This window comes from Drosophila obscura, unplaced genomic scaffold, assembly GCF_018151105.1.
Source record: "Drosophila obscura isolate BZ-5 IFL unplaced genomic scaffold, ASM1815110v1 contig_95, whole genome shotgun sequence".
Classification (NCBI taxonomy): domain Eukaryota; kingdom Metazoa; phylum Arthropoda; class Insecta; order Diptera; family Drosophilidae; genus Drosophila; species Drosophila obscura.
Window position 1 is genome coordinate 1,432,083 of NW_024542889.1, and position 18,410 is coordinate 1,450,492.

Below are 18,410 nucleotides of genomic sequence, written 5' to 3' on the forward strand. Positions count from 1 at the left end.
CGCCTCATCATTTCTCGCTGCCTACTACATTCTTTTACGAGCCAGCCCGACACCTGAAGTCACCTACAAACTACAAATTGTCTTGTAGCGTCTTGCTTACCTCAGCCTGAAATAGGACCACACAAGTGGCGCCTGAGCAGGGACTTTTTGGTGACTTTAAGGAGACTAACACCTTAATACGGAGCTTTGTGGAGTAAAGACCCACGGCCACTGAAAGAGACTAGGCTAGCAAGGATCAATAACCGTTAAGCACAAAACGCAAAATCCGGTCGCAAGCAGAAATACCACCAACAACACGTAAGTCAGTGCTACTAACCACAGAAACACACCATGGAAGCCCACGGAGCCGGTCAACCCGACGAAATTTTGCCCGGAGGGACACCATGCCAATCCAGGAGTCACCACCGGCTGGATCTACAAACTCCAGCGGGATGAGCTGGAAGTCCTGGCCGAGGAATTCGGATTCGGAAACGACGCCAGACCAGCAGGACGCTCCAAGTCGCCCATGCCCACCACTCCTGGGCCGTCTGACCAGCGGAAAACCGACCCAAAAGCCGGGTTACAAGTCCCCACAGCGGCCGAATACAGCACACCCTGCCCACCACGCATCGTAACGCCAGCCGATCTGCCCAGACCTCCAGTTACAGAGACCAGCCGCTCGCCCACACAGAGGATCGTGCCAGCCATGGACTCTTCCACCGCCCACATCGCGGAACAGATTCGGAAATGGGGGATCAGGTTCGACGGACAGGACGACCCACTTACATTTCTGGAACTACTTGAAGAACGTGCGCTCTCATATGGGGTGGACACAAATCAGCTACCTCGGGCCATGACCGAACTTCTCACCGATCGGGCCAGTCGCTGGTACCGCACCAGCCAACTACAAGGCAGCTCATGGGCATATTTCCGCCAAGAATTCTTGACTTTCTTCTTGCCGCCACGGTATTTTGAACAATTGGAAGACCAGATCCGAGCCCGCAAGCAAGCGAGAGGAGAATTGTTCAAGGATTACCTCATCGAGATACGTTTACTCATGCACCACGCCAGGTACGACGCAGCCAAGGAACTGAACAGGATCTACGATAACGCCCTGCCAGCATACCAGATGTATGTGCGGCGACACGAACTACAAAGCTTAGCACAGCTCACAATGTTGGCCACCGAGTTCGAGAGCATCCAAGAGCGGACCATCCCGACCACTTTCGCACCCCCGCGTAACACTCCAAGATACGCAAGGCCGGCTTCAGAGCCGAGGAATTGCGACTCGCACCAGACGCCATTTCTGAGTCCCCATTGGGAATCGACAGACACACCAGGGAGACCACCAGCTCATTCAAACAGTACGGCGAATCCCGACGTAGCCCATCACATGATCACGACCCCCATCACCAACCCACGCGCAGCCTGTCGCCGGTGTGGTGAAGCGGGGCATGCGGCATACGACTGCCATAATCCCTCCATCCTATTCTGCTGGGAATGTGGCAAACGCGGCACACGGACCGTAAATTGCTGCCGCCAAAACACGTCGGGAAACGACATGCGTCCCCAACTGACACGGGATCAGCCGGGAACGACGCCTCCTCCAACCCGCGACTAAATAACTCTCTACACGTAAGCAACGGCCGGATAGTGGCGATGGTGACCATAGGAGGACACGCAACGGAAGCCACAATCGACACCGGGGCATCCAGAAGCTTCATCAGCCACAAACACAAGGCACTGCACTAGGCAGTCCCTCAGCCCAAACACAAGACACTGCACAACCCAGTCCACCGGCTCCAAGGCCAAGTAACACGATCCGCGAGTAATCCACCGTAAACAAAACCCACCAAGAATTAACAACAAAAACGCTCCCCCTGTGGCCTACCTCTCTTTCGGTCAGACAAGGCCGCTCCGCACCTAAGAGTCACCTGCGAACTACAAATTGTCTTGTAGCGGACCCTGGACAGACTGAAGCATACCTCAGCCTGAAATAGGACCTCACAAACGACCGCCAATACCACCCAAGTATTGCATCAGAGATATGAAACATATCTACCCACGGCCAACGCCACACCCATCGTCGCCCACATAAGCGACTACCAACGGAGGATCGAAACGCCCAGCGCCTTCGACACAACCCTCTCACCCGAAGACCCCAGCCAGCCATTTGACTCCGAAGCCGCCGATCCAACCGGACATGAGCCCGAACCAGTCCCGGAGCCGTGGCCGCCGGACTTGGCCCCGCAGATCCAAGCATTTACATTCGACAGACCCATCCTACCGAAAGACCCGAATCAAACGTTTGACCCCGGTGCCACCGAACCCACCGAAGACGACCCAGAACTACCGACGGATCCTTGGCCACCCGACATAGCACCGCCGATTCATTGCCTGGACAAAGAACGACCGAAGAAAACCGCCGAGAAAACCATCGTCATATGGGATAATCGACACCAACTACAAAGCACCCAGAACAGCAGAAAGGCCACGATCACAGCAGCAGTAGAAAATATAACGTTACCGACGCCACGCTAAAGTGACGAGATTAAAAGCGACGAATCCGGAGACTCGGCACAAGCCAAAGGACAGGAAAAAGGCGAACCTCAGCACCCGCCAAGCGACGCCACTAATCTCTCCATCACCCACCCGTAAGAAAGGGGGGGGGTGTAACGAACTATGGTTCTAGCCATGGCTCGTCACAAACGGCGAAGGGTCAGCGCATCCACGCTGGCGGGAGGCAATAATCTAACTGATATACACAGAGCTAGCGAACCATGGCTCTAGCCACGGTTCTCCACAAATAGCGGTGTGTCAGCACCCCGGAAATAAAATAGTCTTAAGCACACAATTAATTAAGAACTCTCGATCAACAACACCCCACCTCTTGAGACAATTGTGAAATCAGCAGCCTACAATGTCGCAATAAGACAAGCCGACACAATTTCGCAATAAGAGTTATCATTGGCGTTATTTCACAATAAGTCAAGCTAGCATAAAATTATCGACCTACCGACCCAAATTCAGATATCACCTTTCCCAACTGCAGCCCGCACCTTCCGGGATGCAGCCTCAGCAAAACCACCCTGACCCACTAACAATTGTCAACGAAGCACAAAGCTTCGACCCACTTACCGCGCTCCACAATTATTGTTATCCAATAACCTTAAGTCAGCAAGAATTAATTATTTCCGGGTCTCAGGTGCGATCGCCAGCTGCATCAAAGGGCCAAGATCGTCTGAAAGAGCAGGCAGTCCATCAGCCCGAATACAAGATACAGGCAGTCCATCAGCCCGAATACAAGATACAGGCAGTCCATCAGCCCCAAACACGAATACAAGATATAGGCAGTCCATCAGCCCGAACACAAGACACTGTACTACGCAGTCCCTCAGTCACACACCCAAGACACTGTACTACGCAGTCCACCAGCGCACCATTCAACCACGAGTTGAAGCAGCAGAATTTAAGTGAATGAGGAAAGTGAATGAAAAGAAACCAGAATACTAAATAAAAACCAAGAACAATCCAACAAAACCGTCGCCTCATCATTTCTCGCTGCCTACTACATTCTTTTACGAGCCAGCCCGACACCTGAAGTCACCTACAAACTACAAATTGTCTTGTAGCGGACCCTGGACAGACTGATGCTTACCTCAGCCTGAAATAGGCCCTCACAAGGTCTAAGGGCAACTGTCGGTCCGGCGTGTTGATCCGCCACTCCAGTGGTGCTTCTGCCCAGCCTGCCTCGTCCTGTACCACCGCTACTCCCGGGTGGAGTCGAACTAGCTGCAGTAAGTGGGCATGTTCCTCGAATGACAGTGCTGCAGTCCGATTCTGCCGGCTCTTCTCCGAAAAGTGGTGGTAATAGCTCTTCTTGGGCTACGGGTGGGGGAGTCTCACTGGTTGGCGGTAGCAATGGAGCGTCACCTTGGGGTGCGAAGCTCAGGCTTATCAGTGACACTACGTCCGATTCTGGTTCGTTGTTACGACCCGCTAACTCTTCTTTCGCGTCTTAAGCGTCGGAGATATCGGAGTAGTGTGGTCCTTCCTCCTGTAGCTCCGCTGCTGGTTCGGCCCGATGCTGACTCATTAGGTCCCACTCAGCCCAAAAGTTTGACTCCCAATTGGCGAGACGGGGTGGAGTGGTTGGCCCAAAGCTTGGTGCCTCGGCGTGTGCCTCACCGCATGGTCCTGCATCCACAAGGGTGGACACAAAGCTGCCCTGACCGTAAAAGATGGTGCTTTGGTCGTACGTGTCCGTGGCAACGTTGTCTTCGTCTATGGCTGGCCCATAGTGCCCGAACAAACGGCGATTTAATGCCTCGACATCGTGGTTGGGTGCCAGTTGGACCCCGGTGGTTGCGAAGCGTCCATCTGGTTCCACCTCCCCTTCGGTGTCGGTGTCTCGAGCGACTTGATGGTTCTGGTCTAGCCATCCTGCCACGGCTGCCAAACGCTGGTCCAGTGGGATCCCGTGGTAGTCGTCGAAAGCTTCCTGTTGGAGTCGGGAGCAGTCGTATGTTGGATAGCCCGATGGTCTGTACAAGCCATAGCTACGGCTGGTCGGTGACATAGTATTTGCCGATGTAGTGGACGCCCTGCCTTCCGGTCGCTGCTCTCCGCTTGGGGTTGTGGTCGGACCGTAGCCGTATGCTCCTTGGCGTCTAGTAATACGCCCGTTGCTGTTCCGCTTCATCTTGATCCCGTCTAGGAAGAAACTCCTTAAGATTAGTGCCTGCCTGACTTGTGGAAATGGTACCCTCCCCCTAATCCTGCTTGAGCGGTGCTTTTGCGAATGTTAATATGTTGGTACTTAATTAATCCCATAAGGGGCTATATACGTAAAGAAACTTATGGCTATTGGGGTTTTTGCCTCTTGTGGCGAAGACGTTACGACAGCGCGCTACCGTAAGTGGCCCTTGTGGATCGGTGATCATGCTGGTGTCTTCGGTGTCTGGTCCCAAGTGTAGGTCGCCATTCTCGTCTCCGCAAGCCGTAAGTCTTCTTCTGTTCTTGAGATGCCCGCTGGGTGTTCTCCTGTACCACCTTGAAGATTTCTTGCAGTCGCGTTGCCTTGTCATGTGCGGGTTCTGCTTCTTCTCCCATTCCTGGAGTTACTTCGTCGTAAAGTGATCCTGGTAGTCGCGGTTCCCGTCCTAGCACGAGGAATGCTGGACTGAAGCCTGTGGTGTCGGAAGTGCTGCTATTTATGGCTAAACTCAATTCTGGGAGTAGGTCGTCCCATGTTCGTTGGTCGCCATCAAGGTATTGTGCTATCATCGTCTTTATGGTCCTGTTTGCCCTCTCGGTGGGATTTTGTTGCGGCGTATACGGGGCCGTGTGTTCCAATACCATTCCTACTTGTTCGCAAAACTTCCGGAAGGAGCGGCTCGTAAACTGCGTCCCGTTGTCACACACAAACTTCCTAGGGATGCCGAACCTGCTGAGTATCCTTTCCCGAAATGCTTTCTCCAAGAGGGCGGTGGTAGCCTTCCGAAGTGGAACCAGTTCAACCCATTTGCAGAACGAATCAAAGAAAACGAGGAGCATCGTGTTGCCTTGCTTTGACCGTGGTAAGGGTCCCACGAAATCCGCGCACAGAATGTCGAACGGGCCCTTGGCTTGCCGTGTATACATTTTCCCTGCTGGTTTTCTTTGACTCACTTTGAATTTTTGGCAGTTTTCGCATCGTTGGACATACTGGGCTACGTTTCTATAGAGTCCCGGCCAGTAATATCGTCGGGACACCCGGTCAGCGGTCTTCCGTATACCTTGGTGTCCTGCGGTGGGATGGTCATGGCATTCTTCCAGCACCCGCCGACGATGGTCACTGGCGACACATAGTTTCCACGGTTGAGAGTCTTCCTCGTGCGGTCGGCATCCTGTATGCTTGTAGAGCTGTCCGTTCTTGATAAGGAAGTCGTTGCACTTCTCTGGCTGTTCCTTGATCCTTTTGAGCAATCTTGTAATCCAGGGGAATGTGGGTGGGTCCTCTACCGTTCGCTTCAGTGCCTCGATGGGTTGGCGCGAAAGGGCATCTGCTACTATATTCTGGCTCCCTCGGCGGTAGTGGATATCGAAGCGGTACTGTTGAAGTTCCAACGCCCACCGGGCGATGCGTCCTGTAGGGTTATCTATCGAATTTAACCATTTCAAGGCAAGATGGTCCGTAACGACGTCAAAGTGATAGCCCTCTAAGTAGCACCGTAACTTTCTGATGGCCTAGACGATCGCTAAGCACTCCATTTCTGTTGCCGAGTACTTTTCTTCCGCTTTCAACAGGCGGCGACTGGCATAAGCTATGACTCTCTCCTCTCCGGTGATCTGTTGTGTCAAAACTGCTCCTAAGCCGTAGGAGCTGGCGTCAGTTTGTAGTGTAAACTTCTCCGTGAAGTCGGGGCATGCTAAGACGGGTGCTTGTGTCAACTTCCCTTTCAGGTCCTCAAATGATCTCTGCTGCTCCTTTCCCCAGATCCATGGTTTGTCCTTCTTTAGAAGGCTGGTCATTGGTTGTACAATTGTAGCAAAATTCGGCACAAATCTTCGGTACCACGAAGCCATTCCCAAACAGCGTCTCAGCTCCTTGATTGTATTAGGGGGTGTCAACTTCCGGACTGCCACAATCTTCTCCGGGTCGGTATGGATCCCTTGCTCGCTAACGACATGTCCTAGGTAGACGATGCTCTTTTGAAAGAAACTGCATTTGTCTTTGTTCAGTCTCAGATTCGCTTCACGCAGCCTTCGGAATACTTCTCGCAGATTATTGACGTGGTCATCCAAGGCTTTTCCTATGACATTGATGTCATCGAGGTAAGCGAAGGCGTACTGTTCCATCTTCGGTCCAATAACGCTGTCCAGGGCTCGCTGAAACGTTACAGGTGCTGAGTGCAGTCCGAACGGCATGACTTTCCAATGGAACAGTCCTCTACCTGGCACGGTAAATGCAGTGCATTCCCGACTTCCCTCCGCCATCGGGATTTGCCAATACCCATTCTTCAGGTCCAATGTCGAGATGTAGTGGGCATCGCGGAGTCTCTCGAGGATGTGGTTGATCCTGGGGAGCGGATAGGCGTCCGGTATAGATCTGGCGTTGAGTTGTCTGTAGTCGACGCACATGCGCATCTCGCCTGTCTTTTTCCCTACGAGTACTATAGGCGCGCTGTGTGGGCTCTTTGAAGCTTCGATACGTCCTTCCCGCAGTAACTCGTCGACTTGGTCGTCTATTATCTTCTGCATGGCCGGGTTTTTCGGGTAATACCGTTGTTTCACAGGTTTGTCGTCCTTCATATAGATTGTATGCTGTGCTATGTGAGAAATACCTGCCAGACCCTCGAATTTGGCCAACTCTTCCTCCAGGAACGCTGCTACGCACGGAGTTGGTGGTGGTTCGTGGATCCGGGACTTCTGTAGCGGAGGTTCTTCGGACTGTATGGTGGTAATGGCCGCTAGGTTCACGGTGGGATGGGTGGTCTGGCCTGTCCTGTGAAACGGATTCCGCCGTTTGCCCATTGCGGCATCGGCCAATGGTGCTAGCTGGTAGTTCATGCGGGTGTTATGGTCAGGGTAGTCCCTCTGGGTCTGTCTGTCGTGGGCTGGTCTGATGCTGGCGTCTTGCGGAGCCCTCGGCGTTGTCCGAGTGTGGTCGTTTTGCATTGTCTTTGGAGTAGGTCGACTGGCCCTGGTAGTGTCCAGCGGTGTCGCAGCCGCCTCCGCTGAAGTTTCAAAGTTCCTGGCGTTGTGTAAATTGGACTGGTGTGTGTATGAACTAGCCCTGGGAGTGCCCAGCGGTGTCGTAGTTGTCTTCCCCGCAGTCCCGTTGCTCCTGCTTACGTCTGACGTTGATTTGTCGGTAGACGGACTGGCCCTGGGTGCATCCAGCGGTGTCGCGTCGTCTCCGTCGAAGTTCCGTGATTCCTGTGTGTGTCTGGCATTGCGTTGCTGGCAGACGGACTGGCCCTGGGTGCAACCAGCGGTGTCGCAGTCGTCTCCGTCGAAGTTCCGTGATTCTTCTGTCTGGCTTGGTCGAATTCTGTTGTGTCTGTGCTGCGGGGTCCGGCTTGAGCGTTGCTTGGCGTAGAATGGTCCAATTGTGTCGTAGTCATTGTCCTAGTGGTAGTTGTGGGTTGTTAGTTGTGTAATATAATATAATATAATATAATATAAAATAATATAATATAATATAATATAATATAATATAATATAATATAATATAATATAATATAATATAATATAATATAATATAATATAATATAATATAATATAATATAATATAACTATCCGTCGGTAGTTCTGGGTCATCTTCGGTGGGTTCGGTGCGTTCGGTGGCTCCGGGGTCAAAGGTTTGATTCGGGTTTTTCGGAAGGATGGGTTTGTCAAATGTGCTTGACGGATCGATGCTCCGGTGGTAATCGCTTATGTGGGCGATGATCGGGGAGGCGTTGGACGTGGGTAGAGTAGTTTTGTAGCTCTAGCGGAACACTTGGGTGGTATTGTCTCCAGACTGGTGCATGAACTGGCTGGTCTCGACGATGTCTCTTTTGTTGGGCAAATGGCTTGTTTGGGCGACGGATGCGACGGTCTGCGGGGCCAAGTCCGGCGGCCACGGCTCCGGGACTGGTTCGGGCTCATGTTCGGTTGGATCGGCGGCTTCGGAGTCAAATGGCTGGCTGGGGTCTTCGGGTAAGAGGGTTGTGTCGAAGGCGCTTGGCGTTTCGATCCTCCGTGGGTAGTCGCTTATGTGGGCGACGATGGGTGTGGTGTCGACCATGGGTACGATATTTTGGTATGCCGGGTGTAGTACTCGTGTTATACTACAGCCATACTGGTACGTGAACAGGTGAGTCGCGATGACGCCTCTGGTATCGCAGCAACGACTTGTGTGGGCGACGAAGATCTCGGACATGGCTCTAGGCATGGCTCGTTGCATGGCGCTAAGAATCATGTCAGTACGCGGAAGGTACTCCATTGTGTTGGCGATGATCGGTGTGGCGTCGGCCGTGGGTACGACAGGGCTGCGGTCGGTGTATCGTGGGGTTATCGTCCTGGTTTCCGGGCCCGGGACCATCTGGGAGGAGATGGTACTTACATGCTCTGTTGCTGGACTTGGACCTGGGCTTCCTGTGTAGAGCGCCGGGTTCCAGTGCGTTAGTGCTTGTCTTGTGGGTGAGATTCTCGTAGTTTCTTTGGGGTATGTGTCCCCTGTGGTTGGCCTAGGACGCGGTAGCTCCGTAATGACCGTGGGACTCGTTTTCCCGGTTGCTTGATTGTTGTTTCGTGTTGTTGGCTTCGGCTTCATGTTCGTGGGCCGGCGCTTTGCCTCGGCTGGGGCTGGGCTGGGTGTCGTGTTCTTCGTGGCGATCTGGGTCGTTTTGTACATTAGGGTAGGTCGTGGTCGTGTGTTCGCTGAGGTTTGTATGGGTGTCATGTTGGCGTGGCTGGGTGCCGAAATTGTTGGGATAGGTTGCGGACGTATGACGGCCGCCGTTGTCTTCGGTTTCTGGTGTCGGGGTTCGTTGCCTTGTACTCTGTTGGTCGGAACGGTGTGGATATGTGGTGTGTGGCACTGATCTCGTAATTGTAGAAGTGTGGTACCGCACTTGATCGTTGTTTCAATGGCACATAGGATGTCCATGCCGACGATAACTTGATCCAACATGTTTGGTAGGACAAGGAGGGGTATTTGAACTTCTCTTTGATCCAGTCTGATGTGCTCCAGTAGAATCTGGGTGATCTTTCTGACCGAGCCGTCGGCCAGGCTTATGCGGACGCATGCATCTTGTAGGTTGGTGTTGTTGTCTAGTTGTCGGGCGAGGTTTGCACTGATAAAGCTTCGGGATGCCACTGTGTCGACGGTGGCTTTCGTTGCCTGTCCTCCTATCGTTACCATTGCCATTGCCGTGTCCCAGCAGAATATTATCGAGGGATTTTGGCATTCGTATGCCGCATGCCCTGTGCGGAACCAACGACTGGAACGGTCTGTGAGAAGTTCGGCCATGGTCCGCGGCAGATGGTTTGTGTCCACCCCATACGAGAGCGCGCGTTCTTCGAGCAGTTCGATGAATGTGCTTCACCACACCGGCGACAGGCTGCGCGTGGGTTGGCGATGCGGGTCGTGATCATGCGATGTGCTACCTCGGGCTTTGCCGTACTCACTGGGTTGGATGGCTGTCTCCTTGGTGAGTCTGCCGAGTCCCAATGAGGCTTCCGGAATGGTGTCCGATTGGAGCCGCCGCTCCTCTGATCAGTAGCCGGCCGTGCGTATCTGGGCGTGTGTCGTGGTGGTGCGAGAGTGCTCGGGATGGTCCGCTCTTGAATACTCTCAAACTCCGTGGCCAGCAGTGTTAGCTGTGACAAGTCCTGCAGTTCGTGGCGGCGCACGTACATCTGGTAGGCTGGGAGGGCGTTGTCGTAGATCCTGGTTAGCTCCTTGGTTGCGTCGTACCCAGCGTGGTGCATAAGTAGACGTATCTCGATGAGGAAATCTTTGAACATTTCCCCAGCCACTTGCTTGCGGGCTCGGATCCGGTCTTCCAATTGTTCAAAATACCGTGGTGGCAAGAAGAACGTTAAGAATTCCTGGCGGAAATTTTCCCATGAGGAACTTTGTAGGCGGCTGGTGCGGAACCAACGACTGGAACGGTCTGTGAGAAGTTCGGCCATGGCCCGCGGCAGATGGTTTGTGTCCACCCCATACGAGAGCGCGCGTTCTTCGAGCAGTTCGATGAATGATAGAGGGTCATCCTGGCCGTCAAACTGGATTCCCCACTTTCGGATGCGTTCCGCCATTGGTGCAGCGTGGTTGTAGTGGTGCCCTTCCATGGGTCGGTCGATCGTTGGCAAGACCCTCGGTCCGGGTGCTGGGTGGGTCTCTGTAGCTAGGGGCCTTGGAAACGGGGCTGCAGGAGTGCGGTATTCGGTGGCTGCGGGGACTCGTAATCCGGTCTTAGGATCCATTTGGCGAGTGTCGGATGGTCCAGGAGTAGTGGGCAGTGGTGACTTGGAGCGAGAGCGTGAGGCTGGTTTGGCATAGTGCCTCTCGAACTCTCCTAGGCGAACCCAGGCTTCTTGCGCGAGTGGGCCGGCGACTAGAGCGGCAAATTTCCTTCGGCGTTCATCGACCGTTCCTTCGCTGCCGAATCCGAATTCTTCGGCGAGGACTTCTAGTTCGTCCCGATGGGGTTTGTGGATCCAGCCGGTGCTGACCCCTGGATTGGAAAAGTGTCCCGCAGGGTATGCCTCCTCTGGTTGTTCATCGTCGTGATGTTCCATGTTGATTTCTGTTGATTTTTGGCAATGAGTCACTGTTAAACGGCACTTTTAGGATCGGCACTGCGTATACTTTCGCGTTTGTTTTCGCGCCCGGATTATGTAAGTGCGCGGACTTGTTATCGATTCAATTTCCTTTTTGATGGCAGTGGGTCTTTAATCCACGAAGTCCCTGATTTCGGTTTTCTTGAAGTTTCCACGAAAAATCCTTTAAAGTCCCTGCTCGGGCGCCACTTGTAATGTCCTATTTCAGGCTGAGGTATGCATCAGTCTGTCCAGGGTCCTGAATTACAAGTTATTTATAATTCACGAGGACTTTATCGGGAAAACCAGGAACTTTGCCAGAAACTGAAATAGAAATCACAACACTTTTTGGGTTTTTTTAATTTTAATGATTTTCTTTATTCTTCCGTATTCTTCCGTATGATTATTCTACCCGGTTAGGTTATGTTTAATTGTACTACGACTGCCTCCCTGCGATGGCTGATTGACTGCTGCCTACGATGGCTGGTAGACTGCCTGATATGGCTGATTGACTGCCTTTTTATAGATCGGCCGGCCACGTCCGATGCATCATGAGTCGGAGGTCAATCAGTTAATCCTGGAATGCCTCATTGGGTCGTTGGTACCGGCTTCGGATCGTGTCTTCTAGACGCTGAAAATATCTAAGCCAAGCTCTACGGCTATGTCCTGCAGCTCGTCCTTGTGCCTATATGAAATCCACTGCAAACCCATATGACCTTTGTAATCGCTGCTCCTTGTATTCATGATCGATAGTCTTTGGTCCCGTGTGCGTTGTGTCTCCAGTTGAGGCTGCTTACTATCCTGATCGTTGCTGGTCTGCTGGTGATCCTGGTCGTCGCTGCTCCTTGTGCTCGTGATCGATGGTCTTTTAGTCCCGTGTGCGTTGTGTCTCCAGTTAAGGCTGCTTACTGACTGCCTGGTTCTGGGCCAGAACTTCTGGCTCGGTGTCCGAAATATATAGCCCGGCCGCTGACTGCGTCTCTGCCGCTGACTGCGTCTCTGCCGCTGACTGTGTTTCTGCTGCTGACTGCGCCTCTGCTGCTGACTGTGTTTCTGCTGCTGACTGCGCCTCTACTGCTGACTGCGCCTCGAGAGGTTAGGGAAGCCAGGCTCGGCCGTACGTGAAAATTTGGGCAACTTTACGTGCGGTTAGCAACGACAGCGACAATACCATCATTCTACTCCTATCAACGTCGACCGACCCCGCCGCTGCGCGTCCGGCACGCTGGCATGACTGCCACGCGGCCACTGGAAGAACCTGATTCAACTGGCTGGAACCCTCCGTTCTTTCCCTTCTAGCTCACTAACACACCCCTTGGCCACTCAAAACACCTCGGAAGTCTCGGAGTCCCTGCTCGGGCGCCATCTGTAAGGATGCGATCTAGGCTGGGGTATAACTCTCAGTCAAGCCAGGGTCGAAATTACAGCCATATTTATAATTTGCCGGGACTCCGAGTCATGAGTGGCCAAGGGACGGAGATTTCGTCTCGGGGATGCCAAGGCCAAGGGAAACGTGCGAAAGGGCGGTAGAGCGGTCGAGATCTTCTGTAGAGTGCCTGGGCAGTCGCCGGGCGGCACCTAAGGGAAGCTACAGCGCAAGGGGAAGGAAAGTAGGCGTAGAGACCCTCCCAAAGATACCTGGGCAGTCGCCGGGCGGCACTTCGGGGAAGGTACAGGTCTGCGGGGGGAAGGGAAATGGGCATAGATCGCCAGAGGACGCCTGGGCAGTCGCCGGGCGGCACCTCGGGGAAACTACAGGGCAAGGGGAAGGAGAGTAGGCGCAGAGACCCTCCCAAAGATACCTGGGCAGTCGCCGGGCGGCACTTCGTGGAAGGTACAGGTCTGCGGGGGGAAGGGAAACAGCCATAGATAGCCAGAGGATGCCTGGGCAGTCGCCGGGCGGCACCTCGGGGAAACTACAGGGCAAGGGGAAGGAAAACATGCACAGATCGACAGAGGATGCCTGGGCAATCACCGGGCGGAACCTCTGGAAAACTACAGGGCAAGGGGGGGGAAACACGCACAGATCAACAGAGGATGCCTGGGCAATCGCCGGGCGGCACCTCTGGAAAAACTACAGGGCAAGGGGGGGAAAACACGCACAGATCAACAGAGGATGCCTGGGCAATCGCCGGGCGGCACCTCTGGCAAAACTACAGGGCAAGGGGGGGAAACACGCACCGATCGACAGATGAAGACGCGCTGGTAGTTATTTAAGTTCCATTTTTATTTTATCTCTTCTTCTTCTTCTTCCTCTTCTCCTGCTCGCCAGCCCTCTTCCTCACGACGGTGAGACTTGCTCACCCTTTCCTAGCTCGCCGTCAAAATCCGTCTTCTTCTTCGTCTTCTTGGCTGCTTCCACTGGCACGTCCGTTCAGCTCGCTGGTCTGGAATATATCTCCGTTTTCCATGTGCTTGCGATCTTATAAACCCACCCTTGTTGTGCTGGTGGTTGAGCTTTCGCTCTCTGCTCTCCCGCTCTCTGTGCTGATGCTGGTGGTAGAGCTTTCGCTCTCTGCTCTCCCGCTCTCTCTGTACAGATGCTGGTGGTTGAGGTTCGTGTCTCCACTCTGTACTGATGTTGGTGGTTGAGGTTCATGTCTCAACTCTGGAGCTTTTATCAGTGCTATCAGTGATGCCCGAGCGATCACTGTGCTTTTCCCTCCCATCTAAGTCACGACCGAGCAAGTACTTAAACTAATTTTGATTAATGCTATGAGCTTGCTTAACTACTAACAAATGCCGTCACTTAACCTAATAATGAACATAAAACATAATAATAACAAAATAATAGTAAATAATAATAAGAGATCCTTCATGGTGAAAAAATAATGTGGGGGAGCGTCTGCTCCTTCACAAAGTGCGCCGTGCCTCGGTCGCGATTCGGAGAGTGGACGATGTTGGAGTTGGGGTAGCGATCGTGAAAAGTGGCTGGAGTACACGAATTGTACGAAATCGCGAATTTTATATTAAAATTGTCACTTGCGCGGAGTATGTATGTAGTGCTTTTAATACCGACCAAATTGTTCGATTTTCTAACAAAAATTAATATTTAAAAATATACAACGATGTCTGATGGCGACTTAGATGCCCTACGCGCCCAGCGCATGTCCCAGATGCAGTCGCAATTCGGCGGCGGCGGCGGCGGTGGCAACGATGCCGAAAAACAGCAGGCCCAGCAGGAGCAGATGCGTGCCCAGGAGGAGATGAAGCACTCGATTCTCTCCCAAGTGCTCGACCAGCAGGCACGTGCCCGCCTCAACACACTGAAAGTGAGCAAGCCGGAGAAGGCCCAAATATTCGAGAACATGGTCATCCGCATGGCTCAGATGGGGCAGGTGCGCGGCAAACTGGACGACGCTCAGTTCGTGAGCATCCTGGAGAGCGTCAACGCGCAGATGCCGCAGAGCAAGTCGACGGTGAAGTACGACCGCCGTCGGGCGGCCATAGACAGCGACGATGATGAGGATTATGGCTGCTGATTGCAGATGCTCCGTCTCCTACTCAGGGGCAGCCCGTAGTCTCATAGGCCTAAGTTCTCTTTGCTAGATACTTTTATTTCTTAATAACTTAAAACGAAACAAGATGGAGTGCGGTATTTTTCTACGGGGAGTGGTATTTTTATACCCGTACTCAAAAAAGAGTTAAGGGGTATATTAGATTTGTGGTAAAAGTGGATGTGTGTAACGCAGAGAAGGAAACGTTTCCGACCCCATAAAGTATATATATTCTTGATCAGCATCAATAGCCGAGTCGATATAGCCATGTCTGTCTGTCCGTCTGTCCGTCTGTCTGTCTGTCTGTCTGTCTCGATGAGCGCCTAGATCTCAGAGACTATAAGAGCTAGGGCAACCAAATTTGGTTTCCAGACTCATGTGATATCCCACTGTTACAAGTGTATTTCAAAATTTCGCCCCGCCCCCTTCCGCCCCACAAAGAACGAAAATCTGTGGCAGGCACATTTTTAAAGATACGATAAAACTAAAAACGCAGTATCGTAGAGAATGCCCATATCTACCAGACTGCCGAATCTGAATCAGATCGGATAATAATTATAGCCAGAATGACGAAATTAATTTTCAGTTGCTTCCCCTGCCCCCCTCCCGTAAACGACAACACAACTCATTTTCCTTTTCGCTCGCACACTCTGCCGCGTTCAGTGCGCGAGCAACCCCTAGCGGAGAAGATGTAGAATCTGAATGGTACATCTTTAATCTACATGTTAGATGTAAAATATACATTGTAGATGTAGATGTAGATAACAGATGTAGCAAAAAAATGTAAAATGTAAAATTTTTTTTTTAATTCTAAAATTCTAAAAAATCTGATGCTCAAAAATGTAAATACTGACTGAGTACGGGTATAAGTAGAGTCGCGTCTTTAGAAGCGACTCACACGTTCCTTCTCGTTATTGTATAGAATTATGTATGTTATGTATATAGTTGGCAATATATTGCGGCCAACTATGGCAATAAATGTATGAATGGAAGTATATATATGTGTGGTTATAAGTATGGAAATAAAACACTTAATTATTCCCGTACTCAAAAAAGAGTTAAGGAGTATATTAGATTTGTGGTAAAAGTGGATGTGTGTAACGCAGAGAAGGAAAATTTTCCGACCCCATAAAGTATATATATATTCTTGATCAGCATCAATAGCCGAGTCGATATAGCCATGTCTGTCTGTCCGTCTCGATGAGCGCCTGGATCTCAGAGACTATAAGAGTTAGGGTAACCAAATTTGGTTTCCAGACTCATGGAAAGTGTATTTCAAAAGGAGAAGGAGAGAAGGCGCAGAGACCCTCCCAAAGATACCTGGGCAGTCACCGGGCGGCACTTCGGGGAAGGTACAGGCCTGCGGGGGGAAGGGAAACAGCCATAGATAGCCAGAGGATGCCTGGGCAGTCGCCGTGCGGCACCTCGGGGAAACTACAGGGCAAGGGGAAGGAGAGTAGGCGCAGAGACCCTCCCAAAGATACCTGGGCAGTCACCGGGCGGCACTTCGGGGAAGGTACAGGCCTGCGGGGGGAAGGGAAACAGCCATAGATAGCCAGAGGATGCCTGGGCAGTCGCCGGGCGGCACCTCGGGGAAACTACAGGGCAAGGGGAAGGAGAGTAGGCGCAGAGACCCTCCCAAAGATACCTGGGCAGTCGCCGGGTGGCACTTCGGGAAGGTACAGGTCTGCGGGGGGAAGGGAAACAGCCATAGATAGCCAGAGGATGCCTGGGCAGTCGCCGGGCGGCACCTCGTTGAAACTACAGGGCAAGGTGAAGGAGAGTAGGCGCAGAGACCCTCCCAAAGATACCTGGCAGTCGCCGGGCGGCACTTCGGGGAAGGTACAGGTCTACGGGGGGAAGGGAAACAGCCATAGATAGCCAGAGGATGCCTGGGCAGTCGCCGGACGGCACCTCGGGGAAACTACAGGGCAAGGGGAAGGAGAGTAGGCGCAGAGACCCTCCCAAAGATACCTGGGCAGTCGCCGGGCGGCACTTCGTGGAAGGTACAGGTCTGCGGGGGGAAGGGAACCAGCAATACATTTGCCTAAGATCTCTACGGAGGGAAATAGAATTCCAATCGTTCTGTATCAGGCAAACGAGAGTCTGGTCCATACACATCTCGTATTTATTTTGGGAATCGTTCCTGGGATCGAAAAAAAAAACATTTTACATTTTACATTTTTTTGCTACATATGATATCTACATCTACATATACAATGTATATTCTACATCTAACATGTAGATTGTACATGTTCCAATTAGATTCTACATCTCCTCCGCTAGGGGTTGCTCGCGCACTGAACGCGGCAGAGTGTGCGAGCGAGAAGGAAAATGAGTTGCGTTGTCGTTGGAAGGAGGGGGCAGGGGAAGCAACAGAAAATTAATTTCTTCATTCTGGCTATAATTATGATCCGATCTGATTCAGATTTGGCAATCTGGTAGATATGGGCATTCTCTACGATACTGCGTTAGTTAGTTTTATCGTATCTTTAAAATTGAGCCTGCCACAGATTTTCGTTCTTTGTGGGGGCGGAAGGAGGCGGGGCGAAATTTTGAAATACACTTTCCATGAGTCTGGAAACCAAATTTGGTTACCCTAACTCTTATAGTCTCTGAGATCCAGGCGCTCATCGAGACGGACAGACGGACGGACGGATTATGGCTGCTGATTGCAGATGCTCCGTCTCCTACTCAGGGGCAGCCCGTAGTCTCATAGGCCTAAGTTCTCTTTGCTAGATACTTTTATTTCTTAATAACTTAAAACGAAACAAGATGGAGTGCGGTATTTTTCTACGGGGAGTGGTATTTTTATACCCGTACTCAAAAAAGAGTTAAGGGGTATATTAGATTTGTGGTAAAAGTGGATGTGTGTAACGCAGAGAAGGAAACGTTTCCGACCCCATAAAGTATATATATTCTTGATCAGCATCAATAGCCGAGTCGATATAGCCATGTCTGTCTGTCCGTCTGTCCGTCTGTCTGTCTGTCTGTCTGTCTGTCTGTCTCGATGAGCGCCTAGATCTCAGAGACTATAAGAGCTAGGGCAACCAAATTTGGTTTCCAGACTCATGTGATATCCCACTGTTACAAGTGTATTTCAAAATTTCGCCCCGCCCCCTTCCGCCCCCACAAAGAACGAAAATCTGTGGCAGGCTTAATTTTAAAGATACGATAAAACTAAAAACGCAGTATCGTAGAGAATGCCCATATCTACCAGACTGCCGAATCTGAATCAGATCGGATAATAATTATAGCCAGAATGACGAAATTAATTTTCAGTTGCTTCCCCTGCCACCCCTCCCGTAAACGACAACACAACTCATTTTCCTTTTCGCTCGCACACTCTGCCGCGTTCAGTGCGCGAGCAACCCCTAGCGGAGAAGATGTAGAATCTAATTGGAACATGTACAATCTACATGTTAGATGTAGAATATACATAGAATATACATACATACATACATGTTAGATGTAGAATATACATTGTATATGTAGATGTAGATATCATATGTAGCAAAAAAATGTAAAATGTAAAATGTTTTTTTTTTTTCGATCCCAGGATCGATTCCCAAAATAAATACGAGATGTGTAAGGACCAGACTCTCGTTTGCCTGATACAGAACGATTGGAATTCTATTT

The 18,410-nt window shown here is 51.5% G+C and overlaps 1 protein-coding gene across 1 annotated transcript; it reads left to right on the forward strand.

Moving 5' to 3' along the window:
• The first annotated feature begins 14,283 nt into the window (after window positions 1-14,283).
• LOC121405400 (programmed cell death protein 5-like) lies at window positions 14,284-17,549 on the forward strand. Its single transcript, XM_041596078.1, has 2 exons — window positions 14,284-14,762; window positions 17,450-17,549. Exon 1 carries the CDS (start codon window positions 14,343-14,345, stop codon window positions 14,754-14,756), a length of 414 nt encoding a protein of 137 aa, XP_041452012.1. The 5' UTR covers window positions 14,284-14,342; the 3' UTR covers window positions 14,757-14,762; window positions 17,450-17,549.
• Window positions 17,550-18,410: the final 861 nt, after the last annotated feature.